This window comes from Petaurus breviceps, unplaced genomic scaffold (genome assembly GCF_028583685.1).
Source record: "Petaurus breviceps papuanus isolate PSGF00001 unplaced genomic scaffold, PetGlider_PUasm1.0 90681, whole genome shotgun sequence".
Classification (NCBI taxonomy): Eukaryota; Metazoa; Chordata; class Mammalia; order Diprotodontia; family Petauridae; genus Petaurus; species Petaurus breviceps.
The window spans coordinates 283,890-302,261 of NW_027187307.1; the positions used below are offsets into that span (position 1 = coordinate 283,890).

Genomic DNA, 18,372 nt, shown 5'->3' on the forward strand with positions numbered 1-18,372 from the left:
TCTCTCTCTCTCTCTCTCTCTCTCTCTCTCTCTCTCTCTCTCTTTTTTGGAAACTTGAAAGCAACAATAGCCCTATTGGACACTCTAGCAGAAGTACCATACTGTACAGGAGGAAAGTGGAAAGTCGGCCTCTGGACGCTGGACATCGTCTTCTCTTCACATCGAATCTCCCAGGGAGTCGGAATCGTCCAAGGACAGAGGCAGGTACAGGTCCTGCAAGAAGAAAAGGAGCCAGTGTTAACTTGCCTTCACACCAGCCGTGGGAACCTAGGAGAGGCCTAGGCCCCAGTGCTGGGCTCTGCCACTCAACTCACCACGGGACCTTGGAGCCCATTCCCTTCTCTTGGCCTCACTTGCCTCCACTGTAAAATGGGCAACTGGATTAGCAGACACTGTGGGACCCTATGGCCCTCCCTAGCCATCCTCGGTCTTCGTAAAGTAACGGGGCACTCCAGTTCCTCCCAGCACTAACACTCTATGATCACATTATAGCAGAATCATAGAATCTCAGAGCTGCAGGAGACCTCAGAGGCACACCCGAGGCAAGCTCTGCGCCAGCGGGAAGATGGCGATGAGGATGGCGACGACGGCGATGGCGGCCATGAGGCTTCACTGGGATTCGCCCCACTCTGGGCCGGCCTGTCATGCTCAGAACGTGTGTCCCAACATCAGAGCTGGAATCTTCTTCTGTGCAAACTCACCTCCACTGGGAGCCACATGGAGGCCCCTTCCACATGCCAACCTTCGTATACTGGAAGAAAGCCGTTACGCACAACTCAACACTGCTAATCCCCAAGCAACATAGCTCAGCGTCCTCATTTGGCCACATCTTCACATCTTTTGTCATCTTGGCTGCCCTCCTCTGCAAGACTTCCCAGACAAATAGAATACGTTCAAGCCCTCCAAAGGGATGCCCTTCCCCCTAACTGGTAGTACTAGCCATTATCATTATCAACTTTCTCCCCCTCTCCATGCTGTGATTTCTTCACCCATGACCCTCCTTATTGGTCTCTGTTCTAGACAGGTAGCTATAGGGGAGAATCAGGATGAAGATGGGGACTTCATGGGTAGTGATGACTGATGCAGTATGGGCTGTATCACTCTGGGGCAGTGGGCCTTAGCTTCCACCTCTGTGAAATAAAGGGCTACTAAGGGCCCTTCTCATTCTATAATGATACGTGGACTATTAATGAAAAAATCGTTATTGACTGATAAGTGACCATTTTCCTTCCTTGATTGCATTTAAGTAAAAATAAATGGGGGGAGAGATGGCAATTCTGTCCAGTTCCTGGGGGGAATGTTGGACACTTCCAAAAGAGCTTTCTTATGAAGGCAGGGTGCCCAGGAAATGTGCCAGCATCATGGATCCCTGGGTCTTGGCATCCCTCAGCTGTGAGTAGACCTACCCCTCCAACCTGTGTCCCATATTCGGGGGAAGCTATGGGGACAATGTTAGGAGTCACATTCCTCTTTCGGTCCTGTCAATGTCTTGTTCCTTCTGAAGTACCATTGTTCTAAGCTCTGATGATTTCCAGAGCTTGCCCATTCATCCCTCTCCTGTTCACTAATACAGGGATGGCCAGATAGAGCTCGAATGGCCATCTTTGCCAGCATGGATAGCTCCCTAGAAAAGCTGGCCACTGAGCACAGGCATACCCTGGAAGCTGAGCAGGCCCAGGGCTTTTGAGTGGCTGTTTTGGGGCATAAGGATGGGCCTGATGACATGTCAGCCTGCTTTCTGGGCTTGTTGTGGGTCAACTTTGAAGCAATGCCCATGAAGGCTCCTGAACACCAGTTTTCTGTACAAAGGCATTTCTGCTTATGCTGCAGACTGGTGCCATATTTCTAGCCATGTGGTCTGAGGGATTCCTTTGTAGATATGTTTATAGGTGGAATTCACATGGAAGCCCCCAGATTCCATATCTCAACTGAATCAAAGTTTACATTTGAAAGGTTGGATCTGAGGCCCAAGCTGATGAGTCTATTACAATGTGTCACAGAAATTGAAAGGGCTCATTACTGCCCCAAACATATCAGTAAAAAGCCCTTGCCAGCAATGGCATTGATCACTAGAAATGCCTACTCTGCAGTGTCTGTTCAGGTCTGGTCCAGATTGAGGAAACCAGGGCGAACATCACCTGCACACCTGGTCCAGGGCAGGAAGGCCTATGCTAAGGGTTCCCAAGGCAACCAGTGGAAGTCAGGGGGTGCTAGGACTTCTTTTCAAATTTCTTTAAAGCTCACTGCTGTCTTTTGTTTGGAAACAACTGATACTTCCCAACAAACAGCAAAGAGTTAAGCCAAAGCATCTGAGCACAACTGTAGCTGCCAAGGCACTATCACTGTCTATCTAGGGAGTTTTCCACTTGTTACCAGCAAGGAAGGATTTGTGTCTAGGAGACATCAGCCCTCATTTCCCTGTTGTATTTATTTTACATATTGTTCTTTGGCCTTCACCTCCTTTACCCTACTTCCCTGCATACAAGGCTTCCCCGATTTCTCTGAACCCTTCATTGCTCATAATTCCTTACAGTGTTGCAAGATTTCATTCCATTTGTCTCCCACAATTTGTTAAGCCATTAGCAAACTATGTTGCGCACAGATTTTGTTCCCAGCTTTCTATTATCACAGACTGTGATGCTAGAAATCTCTTTGTACATAGGGATCTTTCATTGCTTCAATAACCTTTGGGATATAGCTCCAGGAGTGCGATCTCTAGATCAAAGTTACAAAGAATAACTCTTTTCTCACATAACAATTCCTAATCGTTTTCCAGAATGGTTGAACTGATTCAACCAGCTTCACTGGCACTCACTCAGTGCCCCTGCCTTCCTTCCCACAGCCCCTCTCACAACGAGTTTTCCCATTTTTTTCTTTGCGACTTTGATGTTCACATGGTGATACCTCAGGAGTATTTCTGCTTGCCATTCTCTGTTCATTCATACTTTGGAACACTTTTTTCCTGATGGTCGTTGACAATTCGTGTTTCTTCACCTTTGTTTTCTACTTGCCTGAGACCACCCACCCCCGGCCAGAGCAGGTCTCTGGGCCAGGGGCCAACAGCTCCCTTCCTTTGGCTCATAATTGGAAAGCAACTGGTGGCCAGAGGCCCAAAGAACCAATCAGAGCAAGTGGGTGGCTGTGGTGCCTGCTGGAGTTCCTGGGCCCGGCCCAAAAGCTGTTGAGACAGATGAGAAGGCCATGTGGTATTGGTGTCGTTGAGATGGAATGGGAACGCCATTCCCACCTAGCCAGGTAAATAAAGCAGAAAGGGGTTTAGTAAGGTATAAGAGACATAATACCTTGTGCTTCCGGAGGCTCCCAGGGCTGGTGGGGGTCGAGATTGGCGACTGCTTTGACTTGGGGGTGGACAGCTGGCTGCTAGATGTCCCGTTGGCTGTCCCAAGAGAACAGAAAAGGCAGGCCAAAGTCAGTAGCATTGCAAGTACCAGGACTTCTCTGTGCTTGTGACCCCACCGCCCCGAGTCCCAGAGCAGGTCCCAGAAGTCAATCACACGGAAGGCCCTCCCTTCCCCCACAGGCAGTTCAAGCCATTGTCCATAGAGTGACTGGGCAGGATCCCATGAGGGGGTCAGACAGTACCTGTGATAATCAGAGTCAAGACCCCCCTACTCCCTCCCACCCCTTTCCTATTATAACACAGGTTTGTATCAGTTGACCAAGTTGACCAAGCCCCACCTATTCCCCACCCAGATCATGGAAGGCAGATGGGCAGTGATAGGGTACAGGACTCCTGTGCTCATGAAAAGGGGAGAGCAGGAAGCAGCCTCTTCTCCCTTTCTCAGGAAAAGAGTGGGGCTGCCAGGAGAAGGGAGTGTTCCTGCTGGGAGGTCCCAGAGATGTTACCAACTGGTTGGGGCTTGGAACGATTGGGCCTTTCACTTTGGAGGAGGCACAGTGTTTGGGGAAATAACAGCAACAGCTTCCGTGACTGAGGGAAGGGATCTATGGGCCAGAAATTCTTCTGGTGTCAGCTTAGCTGCTGCCTTGCTGTGGGGCCTGGGGACTGAACACTGACCCTCTCTAAGCCTCCCTCCCTGTCCCATCACTTGGTGGTTGTCAGCAGAAACTGGGATAATGAATGAAAAGGGCCTTGTAACTGTGAAGGATTTTGCAAGTAAATATAAGTGATCATTAATAATAACGCAAAACTAACATCAGAGAGTAAATTGGCAAATTATGAAACAATAAGCTTGTGAAATAGAGGGCCTGAGCAGAGATGTAGGAACAGGCTGGAGGCCGTCATCCCCATCTTCCTGTCCGATATTGACACTCATCCCCCTCCACGTCACAGGCCCCACCATCTTCCAGGCTCCTGGCTTCCCGGCCCTGGCCCTGGCCTGGACTCTTCCCTCTCCTTTAGCCCACATATCCAATGACTTGCCATATCTCACCCATTTCTCCATCTACATATCTCCAGTCAGGCCCCTTCTCTCCAATACTACCTTAGATCAGGCCTTCATTGTCTCTCACCCTCAAGTCTCTTCTCGCTCTACTCTATCATCTACACAGTCACCAAAGTGATTCTCCTAAAGTTCATGCCTCATCATGTCACTGTCGTCCTCAAGAAACCACAGTGGCTCACCACTGCTTCCTTTGGGATCATATATACTTTGGCATTTAAAGTTTTTTATAACCTGATTCCACCCTACATTTCCAGTCTGCTTACATGATGCTTCCCCCTCCTTGTCCCCAAATTGGCTTTTCCTCACACATGACCCTCCATTTCCCCTCCCCATGCCTTTGCACCAACTGTACCCCCTGCCTTTCATGCCATTCCTCTTCACTTGATCTCCTAGCTCTCCTGGTTTCTTTCAGGGCTCAGCTAAGTTCCTACCTTCTTTCTTCAGCAGCCCCCCCCTGCCCCCCCTCATCCCTAGCTTCCAGTGCTTTACCCCACTCTCGGTCACTTTGTATGGGCGCTAGGTATACCGGCATATGTACACGTTGTCTCTGATGTTACAAAGTATGCTCCTTGAGGGCAGAGATCGTTTTACTTTGCCTTCATACCCCCAGCACCCAGAACAGTGTCTGGCACTTAATGAATGCTTGTTTATTGAGTGAATGTTGAGTTCTTGGGCCACAGCCCCTCTTGGGACCTTCTACCAAGTTGTAGAAAGGTTGAGACCTGCTTCAGTGGAGGGTATACTCACACAGAAGAAAAATCCCAAGGTCTCCCAGTCTGAAGCCTTCAGTTCACTCCCCCAGCTCCCCCCTAGTTCAGGCCCTCACTGTCTTTCACCTCCTCCCTGCCTCCAGTCTGTCCCCACTATGTCCATCCCACACATGGCTGCTGCTGGAGTGATTTTCCTTAAGAGCTGTGCTGATCATGTGACACCCCCCAATCACCTCCCAGGGATAGTTCCAGGGTCTCTTTAAGCCTAGGTGAGAGGCCTATCCCACACAAAGATCCCAGGATCCTAGAGTAACCTGTCTAGCCTTCTTGGTGGCCCCATAGACTGGGAGCTGGCCCAGAGGAGACATCTTTAGGGTTCCTGCATGCGTCTCACATGAGGACACGTCTCTGGCTTTGAGAATCTTGAAGAGGCTATGAGAAAGCTGCAGAAGCAACACATCTTCCTGGTAGTCTCCCAGTCAGTGCACTGAGCCAGAAGCAGAGGGGAGCCCTGGGTGGGGACACCTGAGTAGAACCCTAGAGCTCTTATGGGAGACAACTTGGGAGGCTGCTGTGATGCCGAGGCTTCCTGAGTCATGGGATGGGCCAGAGCCCAGAGCTGCCTCAGAACTGGCCCTGTGCAAATGGCCCTGCCAGCCTGGGCCTGGAGGCCTCCTCTCATTGTCAGCGAATGGCTCCTGCCATCGAAGAGCCCGTGGCTTTTTGCAGGCTCCCTCTCTGCTTCTCTCCTCTGAGCTGAAACAGAACAAGTCTATTCCCTTGAGGCCACATGATGGCCCTTCGAGTATTTGAACTCAGTTCCCCTGTTCCCCCAAGCCTTCTCTTCTCTGGGACAAACATCCTTTCACTGATCTCTCTTTATCATGACCTCTAGGTCCTTTACTACCTTAGAGAGCATCCAGAGGGAGGCAGCCTTGGTCCAGCTTATCATTGTCTTCAAACTGTGGTGTCCAGACCTGGATACCCATGTGCATTCTGGGATTGGGTGCAATGGATGCTTGCTTGTTGGTTTATTTGACTGATGGCAAGGTGAGGTCTAAGACTCTGCCAATACAAAAGCTCTGGCAGCTTCTCTGTGCCCAGTACTATGAGAGCTATCTGAGGAGCTGCCTGGCTGAGCATGGCCAATGCCTGGAGAGGAAGGGGCCAGGCAACCACTGCTCCTCTGGAGGAAATAAAAGCCAGTGGTTCCCAGAATGGAGCCCAAGCCCCTAGGGTACCAGTAGGACTACCGCCTCTCACTGTTTGGACACTGGTCGTTGTTTAATGTGGCCTAAACTTCCAATTGTCATTTGTTGACTCACACTGAGCTTGTGGGCTACTAAGACCCCCAGATCTTTCTTCAACTGAAACTCTGTCTAGCCCTACCTACCCCAACCAGCATTTTTGAACCCAAGTGTAGGACTTTTCAATTTTCTCTTTTAAATGTCACTTTCTTAGATTAAACCCAGAAAGATCTTTGTGCTTGTTGTTTTTCTAGGTTTTTTTTAATTTGCAAATTTGATAAGCATGTCATCTATGTCTCTGTGTGAGTCACTGATTAAACTGAGCACAGATCCTTGGGGCACCACCCTGAAGACCTCCTTACAAGCTCACGTCAAGCTAGCCTCTGAGCTTGGCCGTCCAGACAGCTCCATTCCATCTAACAGCACTGTTGTCTAGCTGGCCTGCTCTTCTCCACAAGAACTACCCAAGGGATCTGGCCAAATACCTCACTAGAATCTGGGGAAGATATATTGACAGCATTCCTCTGATTTCCCTGCTTGGTGACTGTGGCAGAAAGAGCAAGGTGCTCAGCCTGAAGCCAAGAGAGCTCTGGGGACTCCCTGCTCCCTTTTCTGGGTGTCCACTAGGCGTCCCATTAATAAGACAGCTTAGGACTTGGCCAGGAGTCAAAGCTAAGCTCCCTGGCCTGGAGTGTGTAGACACCGTTCACTGTCCTATTGTGAAAATCAGACTGTTTGGCTCTCACCAATCCTGCCCTGGTTCTTCAGGCGTCTAATGTCTCAATTCAGTTCAGCTCGAGTCAGCCCAACAAGCGCTTATTACATGCCCGTGATGTTACCAGGCACTGTGCCAGGTGCTTGGGATGTGAAGACAAATCCTGGCCTTGCTCACTGCCAGCTTTTTGTTAGAACCTCCGGGATGAGATCTGGAAATGTGTGTTCCTCAAGGGCATCTAGGTGAGGCAGAATGGCCTACTGGGGAGAGCCCTGGGCCTGAGTCAGGAAGACACATACTAGGTGTGTGACTCTGGGCAATCCTGCCGGGCTATTTCTATTCCTCAGTTTCCTCCTCTGTAAAATAAGGGGGAGGAATTAGAAAGCCTCAAAGGACTTGTCCAGCTCTAAATCTGTGATCTGAGGATTGGGGCCTCCCTTACTCTCTTGGGAAAGATTCTGAAAAATGGAGGGGGAATGTGTGAATGCTTAGAGGTCAAGAGCTAAGCTAGTGGTTTACAACAGACACATTGTGAGGGGGAGTCAAACGGAGAGAGTCTGCAAAGGGAGGTGGGAGCCAGATTGTGGTCAGTACCAATGACCTGGTGAAGACACTCATGTTTTACCTGCTAGGCAGTAGGGGACCACTGAAGACATACTCAGAAGTGCATATTTTGACAGCCTTGTAAATGATGAAGAGGCAAGAGCCTCGAAGCTAGGAGACAACTTGGGAGGGTGCTGTGATGGTTCAGATGAAAGGGGATGCACAAAATCCTTCCCAGGCACCATGGAGAAGAAGAGCAAATGCCATGGGAGTGAAAGGAGAAAAGGGAGCCAAGGCCAGAGTCAATAAGATGGCCAACTGAGTGGACGTGTGTGTGTGGGTGGAGTAAGGGATGTGTGGGAAGAGAGGGGAACAAGTCACAGCCACACCTACTGAGTGTGGTGATGAGAGAACAGCTCAGAGGTTTGGGTGGTTGGGCAGTAAATCGAGGGAGGGGAGAATGGAATAGTAAGAGATCAAGCAGACTGGGAAAGGATTCCAGGAGAAAGACACTCCGGAGGCCACCCTGGGGGTGGAGCTGGGGGCCCTAGGGTGACGATGGGCAGGTTGCCAGGCATTGTCTGCCATTCTGGGGCTGCTGCCTGGAAATGCTTTTGTCTCTGTCTCCAACCCTTCCATTAGGGAAACGGGATATGGCGGGCCGGAAGCAATCCCTTCCACAATTGATCATAGGTTCTGGGGCAGACTCAACCACAGGTTGTCAGATTCTGCCATTGTTGAAGGTAGTAGTTTTAATTTGAAATGGATTCTCTGAAATGGGCTGAGGGTAAGTAGTTATTAATCCTTTGACTAAGGGAGGGAAATGAAGGCTCTGTCAGCAGCATGTTTCTGTTTTGACAAGGATGAATTTCCCTGAGGAAAGCGATTGGTGTCTCTTGGAGGACAGAGGACTATCATGGCTGGCATTCTGGGTCAGAAGTGATCTGACCCTCTGGTGAAGCTCTCCTAGGGTAGGGACCATGCTCCCTGAGGCGTAGATTATTTTAGGAGACTCCCTTGCATCCCAAAGGGCATAGCCGGACATCTGGCTAAGATTAGGACATGAGCCCATTTCTCTGGCCAGTATTGAGAGAGGCCCTCAGCAGCTTCTGATTGAGTGGCGCCTACTTTACTCTTCCAACTCTGGGAGACCATCAGGCCTTATCTGTCACATCTTCTCTCTTTCCACTCACTTTGCTACTTTTGTGGCCAAATCCATACCTCCAGCCCTGACCTCTCTTTTGGGTACCAGCCCTACATCTCTAACTGCTATTGAAATATTTCCTCTAGAATGGTCAGTCATCAGCTCAAAATCAATACATACAACGTCTTACTGTGTTACCTATTTCTTTCCCAATCATCCAGGCTTAATACCTTGGACTCATCTTGAACACCCTTTTTCTCACTTCTTACCCACTTGGCTATTAATTACTTTGTTTAATTTCTGCTTCTTTTTTTGTGTTTTTTTGGAGGGGGAAGGTAGGGCAATTGACTTGCCCAAGGTCACATGGCTAGTTTTTGTGTTAAGTGTCTGAGGCCAGATTTGAACTCAGGTCCTCCTGACTTCAGGGCCAGTGCTCTATTCACTGCACTACCTAGCCACTCAATTTCTGCTTTCAAAACATTTCTGTCTTTCTTTCCCTTCCCACTGCCACTACCCTGGTACAGGCTCATTACCCCTTTGCCTCATCCAGAATCCAGATGAGGGCAACCAGGCTAATGAAGGGCCTTGGGTTCATACCATATGAGGATGGGTTGAAGAAACTGGGGCCGCTTAGGCCAAACAAGAAGAGACCTGCTGCTCCTGGGGTAGAGGTGACAGTGGCTCATGTACAGGTAGGGCTGTTTTATGGAGGAGTCATTAGCCTTATGCCTCTTGGTTCCAGAGGACAGAAGGAGAGCAATTAAATTCAACAATACTAGATGCAAGTTGCAGAGAGATGAATTTTTTGTCTCAGAATGTCCTAATAAGTAGAGGTGTCAAAAAGTGGAGGGAGTGGCTTGCCTTTGGCTTGACGTTTTTGATCCAAGGCTGTATGACCCCTTAGTGGGGTGAATGGAGATAAGCTGATTCTCATTCAGGTTTGGGTTGCACCAGATGGCCACTGCCAACCCTTTTGGTTTGGAGAATCTAGGCCTGGTGGAAATTGAAAGTTGCCTAGGGAATGTCTCCAGGTGTGGGAAAGCTGTGCCCTCAGGGTCCCATGTGGTCTTCTAGGTCTTCAAGTGCAGCCCTTTGACCAAATCCAAACTTCCCAGAACACATCCCCTTCATAAAAGGAATTGTTCAGTAAAACCTGGACTCAGTCAAGAGGCTGCACCCAAGGACCTAGAAGGCTGCATGTGGCCTTGAGGCTGCGGGTTCCCCACCCCTGATTCTAGTCCAACCCCCTCCTTTTATGAATGGGGAAACTGAGGCCCAGAGAAGTGGGTTGGCTTGCCCAAGGTCACAAAGCTGGCTCATTGCAGAGCTGGGCTCTTTACCCATTTCATACTCGTTCTGTTGCTGGGCTTCATATCATCTAGGTGTCTCAGATCCAGTCATGATATGCAAGGCATAGCTGAGAAAATGGCCCAATACCTTTCCATTGACATGTGTAAACTTGTATATGTGAAACTCTGGCGACAGAGTTTGCACGCATGGTTTAGTTGGTTGGCGGGCTCCTTAGCTAAGCACATCTACTCCTTTGTTCAAACATTCACAGGATGCCTACTGAACACCAAGCCCTGTCCTTAGGTGCTTAATAATTAGATGGTGGTGCTGATGGTAATTGTGGTGACAATGAAAGGGCTGGATTTCCTGAGTGGCTACATCAAAGCACCCACCTGAATGGAGTGGTGGGGCCATGGCCTGTTGTGGGGCCAGTATATTTAATGAGTTTTGCCACTGTGTTGTGTACTTGGTTTGGCACCATGGTGGCACATCTGGTGTCCAGTGGCAATGCCCCCTTCAGCATGCAGAAGGTAATCCTCTGTGGGCAGAGTCAACATGCACAGCTATAGAAAAATCACTTACCATCTTGGTCGTTACCTGAGTCAGCTGGAGACTTGCTCCTGCGCACGGGGCCAGGACTTTTTGCTGAGCTTTTCTGAGTCTTGGGAGACGACTTGGTGCCAGTGGTGGCAGGAGGGGCCCCCTTCATGACTCGGCACTCTGGGAGGAAAGCAGCCAAGTCAGTGGGGTCCAATGTGGAAGAGGCCCCATTCTACGACTCCATTGCAGCCCCTCACCCAAACCTAGACATGATAAGGGACTTGTCCAGTATCACAGGTAGGAAGCGGCAGGTTCTCTGACTCCAAATGCAGCATTATTTCCACTGTCCCATAGGGCGCTGCTAAGGGCAACCATGGAAATTCAAAAGAGATCCAAAAAGGTAACAGGGAAACTTCTCTGCAAAGCTTAGTGTTCAAGAAATGCCCTTCTTCTTGTTCATTATCACTGACTTTGATTATGATAACTTCCAACTCTGCAGCTGGGAGAGAGACCAAAGGGCAGGGGCTTGGTCTGAACTAGTATTTGAGAAATCAGCATGAGTGCATGGCTTGTTATCATAGAACAGTCCAGAGGATATGGAGTTGTCAAGGACCATAGAGCCCATGGAGTCTAGCCCCCTATTTGTGGATCAGGGAGCTGAAGCCTAGAAAAGAGAAATTACTTGCCCCAGGTTATACTGCTGGGAAGGGCTGAAGGGCCTCAGTATAGAAAGGCACAAATCTGGGCTTGGTGGAGACTGATGTGGGCAGTGGGAAGGTGATTTGGGCCTTGCCTGCCCATTGCTGTTCTGGTGTCTTCCCTATGCTTCCCAAGAGTGAGTGTCTGGTGTCCTATGGCTTAGGTTTGAATCCTAGCTCTATCACTTACCAACTGCATGACCTTGGCTAAGCACTTCTCTCTGGGCCTGAGGGTCTCTTCTGTAAAAGGAGGGGGTTTGACTAGATGGCCTCTGAGGTCCATGCCATTTCTAACTTTGTGCTTCTATGATCCTTCTAAGTCATTTTTAGGCTTGGCTTCCTTCCTTACAGCTCCCTAGGAAGCCCAGAGTCCCTTTACTTGGTTGAAATTAGGAAAGAGGAGACTGGTCCATAACCATCCTGAGAGAACTGGCCATGGACTAGTCCTGGTGGTTAGGTACAGAGTGAGGGGAATGGCACGGAGGGAAGGTTGCAGGGCTAGGTGCCTCAGGTTGGCACTGCTGATGGCAATGACTAGGCAGGGTGGGGGAGAACTATATCAATCTCAGGGAAGGGAAGATGGGTTAACCATCAGCTTTATGTCCTTCTGCCCCCTTGCCCAGCATCCTTTCAAAGCCACTCAAGTGAACCCATGGAAATCTCAAGGGGCAAAGGGAGAAACAAAGTCATGACAAGGACGACAAGCCATAGGGGCTGTCCATGCTCACCATTCTCATCCAGGGAAAAGTCATCCTGGGCATAGCGGAATTTTTCAGGACCACAGGCAATAAATACATCATCATCACCAAAGAAATCGTGGAGACAGGTCACCTGTAGAGAAAGCAGACACATTTGTTGGCAGTTCTGTTGGTGAGACACCTGGGATGCCCATGGTAATCTTCCCTGAGTCCTTTAGCTCACAGATAATACGGAATTGGAATTTTTAAGATCCCAGAGGCCAGCGAGTCCAACATGACTGACAAGTGGCCATCTAGCCTGTGTTTGAGGACCCCCACAGAGGGGAGCCCACCGCTTCCCGAATCATCCCATCCCACTTTGGGGCAGCTCCTATGGTCAGTCACAGCCTAAATTCGCCTCTCTGGACTCTCCCTCCACTGTTCTCAGACCTAACAGAATAAGTGAATTCCTCCTCTTCCACAAGGTGGCGTGTCCCTCCCCCAAGTCTTCCATTTTCCTTCATGTGCTCCTCATATGGCGAGCACTTGAGGCCCCTCATAGTGCTGGTTGCCTTCCGGATTCTCAGTTAGCCAACCGATCAAGAAACACCCATTTACTAAGTACCCCCCCCCAAGTGTCTGGCACTGTGCTAATTCTGGGGAAGTAAAGCCAACAAATGAAGCAATCTCTGCCCCCTCTTGGCAGAAACATAGAAGTAAATATGAAATATATATGAAGAAAACATAAGGAAATGTGAGCAAGGGGATTATTAGCAGCTAATCACTTTTCTAGGTGTCAGACCCTGGGCAAATTACTTGCTCCCTCTGAGCCTCAGTTTCCTTATCTGTCCAGTGGAGATAATAATTCTCATACTCAGGAGTCTAAGAGGTCACTCCCCTTTATTTACAGAGGGGGAAACTGTGGTCCAGAGGGGTCAGAGACTGGCTCAACATAGGTAGCAGGTGGCAGAGCAGGAATTCGAATACAGTTCTGCTGACTCCATGCCCAGAATACTTTCCAATTCTTTCCACGTTGCCTTTGCGTTGATTCTGGAGGCTGCTCACTGCAGTGGCGACCACACAGAAGGATTCCAGTGCAGGAGAGCAGGTGGGAAAAGATCACACTAATACCACAGGCTTAAGACCCCACGGTTCCCAGGACTCCCAAATTAATGCCTAGTAAAGTTGTCCCTCATCCTGACGAGGCTCCGTCTCCCCAGGAACCCTTGACCCTTGCATAGAGAATATGTGATTGTTTGCAAAACATTTCAGTCTATGAAATATATTTACATCCATTCTCTTCTTTCCTCCTCCTCATAGACCCATGAGAGAGATAGGGCTGGATTAGGAGCACAAGCCTTATATCACCAAGGAGGAAGCTGAAGCCAAGACAGTGGCAGGGACTTGCCTGAGTAAGCAGAGGAAACAAGACTCAAAGGGTCTCTTGGCTCCCCATCCAATGTCCTTTGCTCTATATCCTAACATTAACGACAACCATGGGGTGGCTAGGGGGTGCAGTGAATAGAGCACTGGCCCTGGAGTCAGGAGGACCTGAGTTCAAATCTGATCTCAGACACTTAACACTTTACTAGCCGTGTGACCCTGGGCAAGTCACTTAACCCCAATTGCCCTGCCTTCCCCCCTCCAAAAAGCAAAAAAAAAACCCCAACAACAACAATTACCACCACAACAATGTGTTTAATCTAACATGGGGCCTGCTGTGCTCCGGAGCCAGTGAAAGATCTAGACCACAAGCTCAGTGTAAGTCAACCCTGCAATATGGCGGTCCAAAAACACGGCAGTGCTGAGCAAATCTGAGCATGTGGCTATCATCTGCAAAGCAATCTGGACCCAGCATTGTGGCCAGTTCTGGGGGCCAGCTTGGAGGAAGGGCAGCAACAAACTTGAAAGCATCCAGAGGAAAGTCATCAAGATGATGGCAAACAATCCCATGTGAGGACTGCCAAAGTACTTGGAAATCCTGGGTGATCCCAGAAAAAAGGGAAGTGTGGAGGAGGGGGCATGGGTCCTGGCCATATGGAAGAGGGGATAGCCTTGTTCTGCTTGGGTCCCGAGGGCAAAGATGGCAGGTGTGTGTGTATGTGTGTATGCATGTGTGCATATGTGTGTGAGGGTGTGCGTGTGTGAACGGGTGTATGTGTACACGTGTGTCTGTGTGTATTTGTGTGTGCATGCATGTGTGTATAGGTGTGCACACGTGTGTGTCTCTGTGTGCATGTGTGTGAGGGTGTGTGCACGTGTGTGTGGGCATACATGTGCGTGTATTTGTGTGTTTGTGGTCACAGAGAAGCAGCTTCTACAGGTATGATGGCAGCTGGGGATGGACAGGACAGGGCAGGCAAATCTGGCTCCCCAAAGACTAGAGAGAAAATACTCTCTTGCTGTTGCAAAGAGCTTCAGAGGTAGCTTTACCACAGGCTTGGAAGCTACCGTGTTTCCCCGATAATAAGACCTATCCCGAAAATAAGCCCTCCCCTTACTGTGTAAGATTCCTCTAAAATAAGCCCTCCCCCGAAAATAAGCCCTATTGAGATTGCTACTGTAGTGAAGGTGATCCCCTGCACTACATGCTACATTACAGTACCCTCTGTATGCACCCTTCCTCCCCCCCCGTGAAACGCACGCCGCGCTCCGAGCTGCATCCAATCAGAGCTGCAGCAGTGAGCGCGTCATCCTGTTCTTCCCCAGTGATTTGCTTATTGAATAAAGGTAGATTTTTTTGTTCACATTTACCTGTTTATTAAAATTGCTGTCAATGTTCATTAAAATAAGCCCTCCCCTGAAAATAAGCCCTCTGGTGTTTTTCTGTCCAAAAAATTAATAAGACAGTGTCTTATTATCGGGGAAACACGGTAGGAGCAGCTCCCCAGGCTCTGCCTGGCCCTCGGGGACAGCCTGGGTCATGACAAGGCCTGGGGGCAGGGAGGGAGAAGAAACTCTACTGGTTCCCCTGACATCACTGGTCTTTAAGATTGGCCATGAGTCATGTGCAACCCTGACCTGTGTGCAACATGGCCACCTGGAGTGGGAACCATTCACACCCATTGTGGTTTGTTGCCTCTTGTGGCTATTGGGTAGTTAGAGGTAGCTGGTTGCTGTGGGACTTTGAACAAGTCCTTTCTCTTCTCTAGGCCTCAGTTTACCTCTCTGTAAAATGAGATAATTAGGCTAGGGAATCTCAAAAGTCCTTTCCAGCTCAAACCTTCAATGTCTCCATTCCAGGCTACTTAGCTAGGGATCAGGGAGAGCTGCATGCTCGGGTGGCTCCCACAGAATCTTAGGAGGGCTAGATGTACACTGCCCTAGGCTCCTCTGGACTCCACTATGAGGGAAATCTGGCATGGAGAGAGCCTTTGATCTTGAGTCAGAAAACCTGGCTTCGAGGCCTGGCCCGTTACCATCCATGTAAATCACTCAAGCTCTCACCCTCAGTTTCTCCAACTTGGACAAGATATTACAGACTTCTTGTCTCTTCTCCCCTCCCCTCATACTCACGGTAGATGCTTGAACCTCTGTCTCACTGGATTTACTGGCAGCAGTGGTTATCCCAGTGGCAATGGTGACGACAATGCCCCAGTGGTCCCTTTGCCCTTTCCCCTCCTTCCCTCCTCTTGCCAGAGGACTGGTAGCTTGGGGGAAGGACTGGAGGGAGCAGACATACTCATGTGTGTTGGGGTGACAGCCCAGGGAATGAGTTTAACAAGCCAGTTGGCATGTGGGCATCCCCTCTCTTCCTATAGCCTTCCAGTAAGGGGGTGTCCTCTCCTCCCAAGGCAGCCCATTCCACTTGAATTTGTAGCAAGCTTTTCCTTATTTAGAAGTTGAAATCAGCCCCTCTGCAAATGCCACTCCCTGTTCTGAGTCCTGCCCTTCGAGGCCAGAGAGAACAAGCCTCGTCCCTCTTGCACATGCCAGCCTTTCTGAGAGCTCTCACACCCCTTCTTAGTCTCCCTTCTCCAGGCTAAATATGCCCAGTTCCTCCAACTGCTCTTGGTGTCCCATGTTCTCCAGGGCTCTCTCAGTCCAACTGCCTTCTTTGTGATACACTCTAGACTGTCAATATCCTTCCTCAAGTGTGCTCAGGCCTGCCAACACTCCAGATGAGGTCTGGCCAGGCCAGAGGACAGTGGGATCATCCCCTAACATCTTCTCAGCACTTGACCTCTCCTGATGCAGCCCAGGAAAGCTCTGCTGCCACATTACCATTCTGACTGCTATTGCGCTTAGTCCATTGGGTCAAACAGAGAAGGGTTAATCCCTTTCCCCCATCATAGTCCTGCAAATATCTGAAGACAATTAGTGTGTGTGTGTGTGTACATCACCACTGTCCTCCAATACATGAAGGATTGTCATGGGGAGAGGGAGTAGGCTGGTTTTGCTTGCTTCCCTCCTCCCCTCCCCTCCCCTCTTAGGCACAAGGGCCAAAGGGAATGAAAATGGGTTTTCCAGACATATACTTGGGCTCCACATGAGGGGAACTTCCCAGCAACCAGAGCTATGCAGAATAGAATTAGGTGCCTTGGGAGGGGGTGAGTCCCCCATCACTGGCTGTCCTCAAGGAGGCTGGACATCCCCCACCCCTGACCGGGATGTTAAAGAAGGGATCCCTGTTAGAATATATGTTAGCCTACACATGAGCCCTGTGTACCCTTTTGGGGTACACACATGACCTCTGGGGCCTCTTCCTGCCCAATGATCAGGGGCTGGCATGTGGTCTAGGTTGGGCCACAGGAGTTCGTTTTCTGTTCTCTTTTGGCTGTCACATCTGCCACCGTAAGGTTCTGGCATAAATGGGAAATACTATTTCTTTGACCATATGTCAACTAAATTATAAAGGGACTTTCCTCTAGCCCCCTGGCTTAGCTGTGGCTCACAAGCAAAGGCCTTCTCTAAGATGAAAAACCCCAGCTATTCTACCCTCTTCTCAACCATTAAGTGATATATCCTGCAGCCTTTGTCTCGGGCACTGGATCAGGCCATTTCTAAATGACTGCCTCAGACATTTGGAGAATGAATCCCTAGGATTTCAGGATTTCAAGCTGGAAGGAGCCCTAGAGGAATCTAGTCCAGTCACTTAATTTTACAGAGGGGGAACATGAGGGCCAGGGAGGGGAAGGGTCCAAGCTATCCAGTGCCAGAGCCAAGGGACTGAAGTGGGGCTCCTGTGCCCCCCAGCCAGCAGCCTGAAGACAGTTCTGTTCTCCCTGAGTCTGCTTCTCTCTAGGCCACAGATCCATCATTCCTTCATCCAGCCCTGCTGCTTGTGCTGCCCACACATTCTCCAGCTTCTCCACATGTGGCCCCCAGATCTGAGCCTAATACTGCAGATGTGGCCTGATGAAGCAGAAGACAGTGAGATGCCATCTCCTCAGCCCTGGAAGCTCAGCCTCTCACTTGGACCTGGTATTTAGGATCCAAACAATCTTTCCAGCCTTTTCTCCCACTATTTCCTTTCCCAGTCTATGCTCCAGCTAAATGGGATGACAGGCATGACTGGTGTTGGCTGACCTTCCAACCACCTGTACCCTTAGATACCCTGGCCTCTGGCCTGCCCCCAGCTGATGTGTGGGCAATGATGGGGTTTCTAACCCTTAGCCTGTCTCCAGTCCCAAAGCCGTACTTGCCGTTTAGCGCTGGTCTCTGTCTGGCCAGAACTCCCACGACCTAGCATGCTAGAGCCATTGTCTGCTAGGCTCTGAATCCTGCTTCTGGGATGTGCTGGCCTCTTTGGGAAACCCTTAGTGGGCTCCCCAGCCACTTGGAAAAGCCAGCTCTGCCAAGACCTTCAGCTAGAGCCCTCTCAGAGCACCAGCATGGGAAAGTAGGCAGGGCACCTGGGGGTGATTCCCAACTTTGCTACTTCTACCCAGGGAACCTTAGACAAGTCATTTCCTCTCTGGGCCTCAATTTTCTCCTATGTAAAATGAGGGGGGGCAGCTAGGTGATGCAATGAATAGAGCACTGGCCCTGGAGTCAGGAGGATCTGAGTTCAAATCCCGCCTTAGACACTTAACACAAAAACTAGCCGTGTGACCTTGGGCAAGTCACTTAACCCCAATTGCCTCCCCCAAAGGCAAAATAACAATAATAATAATAAATTTAAAACATTTAAAAAATGTAACATGAGGGGCTTGGACCAGTCAATCATTATATGCCTCCTAATATGTCTAGGAAAATGCTGAGTACTGGGATACAAAGAAAGGCAAAGACAGTGCACTGGGCCGCACGCGGGGCGTGGGGAGCGCTGCGGATGCAAGACCCTGAAAGCCCTGATCTCCGATATTCCACAGGCACACACACGCACATGCACACGCACACATGTACACACATGCACACCAACACAAATGTATACACAACACA

General features: G+C 49.7%; 1 protein-coding gene across 4 annotated transcripts in view; it reads right to left on the minus strand.

Moving 5' to 3' along the window:
* Window positions 1–7: 7 nt before the first annotated feature.
* The window catches only part of DCX (doublecortin), a 46,622-nt gene continuing 28,257 nt past the window's right edge, over window positions 8–18,372 (minus strand). For 3 of the 4 annotated variants that reach the window (XM_069065199.1, XM_069065200.1, XM_069065201.1), the window contains exons 4-7: window positions 12,043–12,145; window positions 10,659–10,796; window positions 3,303–3,397; window positions 8–213 (exon numbers count right to left, since the gene is read on the minus strand). In XM_069065199.1, the coding sequence (XP_068921300.1) occupies window positions 157–213; window positions 3,303–3,397; window positions 10,659–10,796; window positions 12,043–12,145 (393 nt within the window). In that variant the 3' untranslated portion in view covers window positions 8–156. The remainder of the gene's footprint in view (window positions 214–3,302; window positions 3,398–10,658; window positions 10,797–12,042; window positions 12,146–18,372) is intronic. The other variant, XM_069065202.1, reaches the window with a different exon arrangement.